The following is a 5262-nucleotide window of genomic DNA, read 5'->3' on the forward strand; positions in this document are numbered from 1 at the left end:
GAGACCGTCCTTGCTGGCACTTTGTCATATCGACACGTGTCCTTTGGTGCGTGCAGAGTGAACATCTAGGTCCAAATGGTCCCCTCTGTCCTGGTTTGCACGGCGTTGCTTTTTTTAAAAAACTTCAACTAAACGCCTCAAAACTACTGCTGCTTTTGGGCCCGGACCTTGTTATTACTTTTTGTTTTTTTTTTCTATTAAAAAAACGGAAATGGATATTTATTCTCTATTTTCATTTTTTTTAAAAAATAAAATAAAATGGATATTTACGTACAATTAGATTATAAAATATGCTGTTAAAAGGTCGAAGATACATTTTTCCCTTGAGACATAGAAAGTCAAACAAATTATAAAAATATACGGTAGATTTTTTATTTTTAAAATTCAAGTATCTGTCTCGAAAATCGAAATACCGTAGCATCTATATATATAGTTATGAATTGGAGAAACAAAAATGGTACGGCCGCCCTCTCCGTGAATTGGGAAAATTATTCAAGGAATCTGAATAATTTTTCATCAATAAATATTTACATATGTATAAAGTAAAATCCGATTCGTCTGAGCCGGCTCGGTGTGATCAATTTTTGGCTAGACGGATTCGACCCAGTCCGGTCATTATGGGCTGGGTCGAGCTTGAATAGTTTGCTATGTCTTTGGACTGAGGACGGTCCGGTCCAGGCCGTTTTTTCCGTGGCTTGGCCCGGACTGGAATTTGCTTAGTTCGATTCATATTTTTACAAAAATGAATTTGATTTTTCAAATTCACCCATTCTTAATGAGAGAATAAATATCACGAAACAAATTTGTACTTCAGAAAAAAAAGAAAAGAAAAAAAGAAGACAATTCAACCACCCCACTAGGAAGAGAAATGCTTCTTTTTTTTTTTCTCCTTTTTGTCTTTTCAGATAGAAAGAGTGTTTAGAGTAGCAAGTCCTAAACTTCAAAATCACTCTTAAACCATTATTAGTGGGTATTTATGTGCTATATACATCAATACAGTCGAAATCCTATAGTAATACAAACATTAGGAACACCAAAATCTCACTGTTATTGTAGCATAACAGCTTTGATTTTACGACACTACTCGAGTTTATTTACTACTTTTATTGTACAGCTTGAGCCTTTGTACATATTGCGGCGCGAACAGCACAATCTTAAGGATTATATTTTCTAGAGATGTCACTTTGTTAACCTTAGCCTTGCACCCAGAAAAGTTGAAACCCCGGTAACTTGATGAAGCTGCGATTTTGTTTGATGAGGCCCTTGAACTTTACTTTTCCTTTCTTTTCTTTTTTGTTTCTTCTTTCCTAAAGAGGTTATTAAACCAAAGTCAAAGATTTCTTTAGCCAATACTGCTGGAACCTTTGCCGCGCGTACTCCATGTAGTCGAAGTCGATGTCGTTTACGTGTTCCTGTAGTTAAAGAGGGGAATTAGCGAAGAGCAAAAAGAAAAAGAAAAAGAAAAAGAAAAAAGGGAAGAATGCGTAGAGAATGATTTTAAAAGTTGAAGAGAGAGTTTGCGATGGAGAGCGGCTTACAGAGATTAATCCCCAAAGGCCCCATACGAGATGACTTGCGAGAGCATACTTCTCGATGGTTTCGAGCAGGTTCTCGAGTTCGGTGTCATCAGGTTCCTCACCTGTTTCGAGAGGGATCCATATTCTACTTTAGAGAGAGTAAAATGGAGGATTTAAGCATGAATAGCAATTTTTTATCGAAGTGTCGCATTTATTTTGTAGTAAAAAAGCAAATTCAGAGGAATCGAGACAAGTTCAACGATATTCAGATGATGAGAAACTGAAATAAGGTACTCCCCGACTAATTCATTCAGCATTAGCCAAATATTGCTATACCCCTTAACCCGTAAACTCTCGGGCCCTGTTCATCCTTGTCCTAACATCATTATGGCAATTTTAGTATACTGAATCAGTTGTGTCGTTCTTCTAACGTAGCATTCGCGATGTTCATTTTCTTAAGCATGGCTTATCTCTTTACCAGTGAGCTCTATTCTAACATAATTGATTATAGTGCAAAGTAAGTGGCCAGGTTCGGTATGACTACTGCCATCTGACATGCTATTTAACAGGAAAAAGAATCAAATAAAAAGAATAACACTTGCAAAATGAAAAACAGCCACACACTACTGATTATGATATTATGTCAAGGACGATAAGAAATTAACATGAATTCCATTTTTTTTTTTTGAGAAAAACATGAATTCCATATTACCAGAAGAACTCAGGTAGGTCTCCACAAATCTCTTACGCTCCTCGAAACCTGTCAAGTGGAATCATGTAAGAATTTTTATCAAGTGATCAGATTGAATGGAGAAAAATAGTAAAACAACAACATCAATCAAGCAAATATGAGAAGTTGGCTACCTGGGTACTTGGTGTAGTCTAATATGTGAGGCTTTTCCGAATGGTAGTTAGCCGCCATCTCACAAAAGTGATTCGCAATGTCATATGCAACTGGATTGAAACTTGCATACTCGTAATCCTATTCAAGAAAGGAGATACAAGTAAATCAACTAAACTCCACATTTTCTACTCCCCCTCTCTCTAAAATCAAAAGGGAGCACGAATTTCAAACACTAAACAACAAAGTGACGGGAGAAAAAAGGCCATAAAGCAGCAGTAGTGATAGAATAAATAAGTTTAATAGAAATAGAAAAGACACAACATATGTTTTCAAAATAAAGTCAATCCCATGTATAATGCGCCGCTCAAACAACCATTACTAATCACTCCCGGAAAAATAAACTAGTAGTGCAAATTGCTCAAATAGTGACACTTACTATAAGAGGAAGAAACAAATATAATTCTGCATATGGTGGAAGGTTATGTAATTGAAGAACAATAGGAATTATATTGGAGAATTGACAGAAGAAAAAACTTACAATTATGGTCACTAAGCTAGTCTCTTCATCAATCATGATGTTGCCATACTGAAGATCATTATGACAAAACCCTATCCTCTGATTCTGGCCAGAAAATTCGTTCTCTAAATCAGTAATCTCCTCCTCCATGATATCCAAGCAATATTCTTCGGCTTCCTCAGGGGGGCACAAGCTCCTTGCTGCCCTAAGCCAATTCCTTAAAAAGGGCAGATTGTAAATATTATGTCCATTTGTTTTAACAAAATATTGATATACAATATTTGATATAGCAATTAAAAGGTACCTTAATCTGTTCCAAAGCTGAATTGTTTTTGGACCAGGCATGTCAAGATCATGAAATTCCCTTAGTTTTGCTGCCACGAGAGCAGAAATTTTTTCGTCACGAAGGTCAACAGCTGAAAGGGTCTGTAGTGCCATAAAAACCAAATCAGAATCTCTATAGTTGAAGGACAACTTTATAAGTCACTTGTATTTATATGTATAATGACAAGTTCTTATACATCTCTTATGTCTTATCACCAAAAAATACATCCTAGGCTTCATATACTTTCTATTTCTGTTGTTAGTCACACCTCTTAGTCCTTTTCTTTTCCAAAGAGAAGTGAAGAAAAGTCAGATAGACTGGTTAAAGCTATTCAAAGATCTAGTATTGGTTACGCAAAATCAAAGAGCTAACTTATTTAACAAACTATTTCTCTGGTTCATAATCCCATTCTTGAATTCATCCATTATCTAAAACATAAAGATAAGAAACAGATTCATCTAAAAAGATCTAAAGGGGAAAGAAACACCTTAGAAAAGTCACGGCAATCATAGTTCAAAACAGGAATCATATATACTCTTATTTGCAATAGCATAAGCACCCTTTTGACCAAGGAATTTAGAGAATTCGTAGAGCAACTTTATTCCAAAGTAACTTTTCCATTTCGCATCATTTCCCTTAATCCACTAACTTCTTCTAAGCAGATTCCTAGCTTTGTAAAGATGGATTCTTCACATTTATAGCGATCGAACCAATTATACTTCCTAAGTAATACTAGGTAACGTCTAGGATTTTGCAGCCCAAGCCCCCGGGATAAGAGAGCAACAAAACCAAATTTCGATTCAACAAATTACTCGACGAAAGTAAATTACCCTATTATTTGCTATCATCTCCAACAAATCAATAGGACTACCAAAATAACCCTATTATTGGCAAATTTTCTAAAAAAATAGGGCAAAAATTAGAAGAACAAAGGATCGATTTAGGCGAATACAAACCCTAGCGTGGATGAACTCCTCGATGCGCCCGTTCGGGAACCGGGCGAGGAGGCGCGGGCCCTGGCCGTGGCGGGAGATGCACTCGAAGGTGCGCACCTCGTCGGCGCGATCGAAGAAGAGATCCGTCCCGTCGCCATAGATCCGGAGCAGCACCTTCTTCTTCCTCACCTCCTCCTCCTCCGCCTCCTCCTCCGCCGCCCCCGGCCTCCTCCTCCGCCACCGCACCTGGTAAACCTCGTTCGTCATCGCCCCGTTCATCGGCACCACCTCGAGCGCCCACCGCCCCTCCTCCGCCGCCGCCGCCGCCGCCACGGCGCCTCCGGCGAACCACCGCGCCGTGAGTCCCTGCAGCGCCCCCGCCGCCTCCCTCGGGATCCGCAACCCCGCCGCCCCGATCTCCACCGCCACCATCGTCTCCTACCCCCTCCTCGCCCGGTGAGTTCGCCGAAACCCTAGCTCGGAGTCTCTAATTAAGAGAGGTTTGATCGAAATAGAATCTCCGATGAGCAAATCCGATATTTATAGTTTAGATAAAATAAAATGCGTTCGATTCTTAGTTTCCTTTCATGAAAGGCGTCTTAAATAACAAGAAACCAGGTGGTAGGGGGACAAAGCAGAGGCTTTGGAAACGAGTCGTTGAAAAGAACTACTCCGTGCACCGGGCCTACCACATCATTTGAACCGAGCCAGTTATGCCTTTCTTAAAAGATAAATAGAACGGGTATTTGACAATAGACCGGGTCCAGGAAATAGACCCAGAGGTTTACGAAGAGGGTGGAGCGGGAGAGACCGTTTTAAGGCGACACGTGTCAGAGAGCGATTGGCAGTGGTGGCGACTATCGAGGGAGGGGAGCAAGAGCGGGCACAGAACGAAGAGTTGGGGGGGGGAGCGAGGGAGGCGTGAGTATATATAGGATGCGTGTGGGGCCCGCTTTATAGCCAAAACAGCGACACGTTGATTATTTTATGTCATGCCACGTGGCATGGCGTGTGGGCCCACGCTTCGCGGCTTTGTAAATTGGTCAAAGGAAGAGCGGCACGCGCTGCACCCACGGCACTCAGGAAGCGACACGTGTAAGCGACGGAAGGTTCGACACGTGGCG

The 5262-nt window shown here is 40.5% G+C and overlaps 1 protein-coding gene across 2 annotated transcripts; it reads right to left on the reverse strand.

Annotated features, from left to right (window-relative positions):
• On the reverse strand, nucleotides 932-5040 carry LOC109720981 (probable choline kinase 2). 2 transcript variants are annotated; one of them, XM_020248372.1, is made up of 8 exons: nucleotides 4950-5016; nucleotides 4160-4625; nucleotides 3183-3304; nucleotides 2900-3095; nucleotides 2382-2499; nucleotides 2230-2277; nucleotides 1539-1639; nucleotides 932-1412 (listed from the first exon to the last, which is right to left on the reverse strand). In XM_020248372.1, exons 2-8 carry the CDS (start codon nucleotides 4568-4570, stop codon nucleotides 1320-1322), a joined length of 1089 nt encoding a protein of 362 aa, XP_020103961.1. In that variant the 5' UTR covers nucleotides 4571-4625; nucleotides 4950-5016; the 3' UTR covers nucleotides 932-1319. The 2 variants fall into 2 exon arrangements, with proteins under 2 accessions (XP_020103961.1, XP_020103953.1); XM_020248364.1 differs by having other exon boundaries at nucleotides 4160-5040.

The sequence above is a fragment of the Ananas comosus genome, linkage group 1 (genome assembly GCF_001540865.1).
Source record: "Ananas comosus cultivar F153 linkage group 1, ASM154086v1, whole genome shotgun sequence".
In the NCBI taxonomy this organism is placed as follows: domain Eukaryota; kingdom Viridiplantae; phylum Streptophyta; class Magnoliopsida; order Poales; family Bromeliaceae; genus Ananas; species Ananas comosus.

Excerpts from the sequence above, each read along its gene's own strand:
- LOC109720981 (XM_020248364.1), bottom strand. The coding sequence starts at position 4,570 with ATGGTGGCGGTGGAGATCGGGGCGGCGGGGTTGCGGATCCCGAGGGAG. Across the intron at positions 3,305-4,159 it reads AGGAGTTCATCCACGCTAGG|ACCCTTTCAGCTGTTGACCT; the intron begins GTTTGTATTCGC and ends ATGGCACTACAG. Across the intron at positions 1,640-2,229 it reads GACCTACCTGAGTTCTTCTG|GTGAGGAACCTGATGACACC; the intron begins GTAATATGGAAT and ends CTCTCGAAACAG.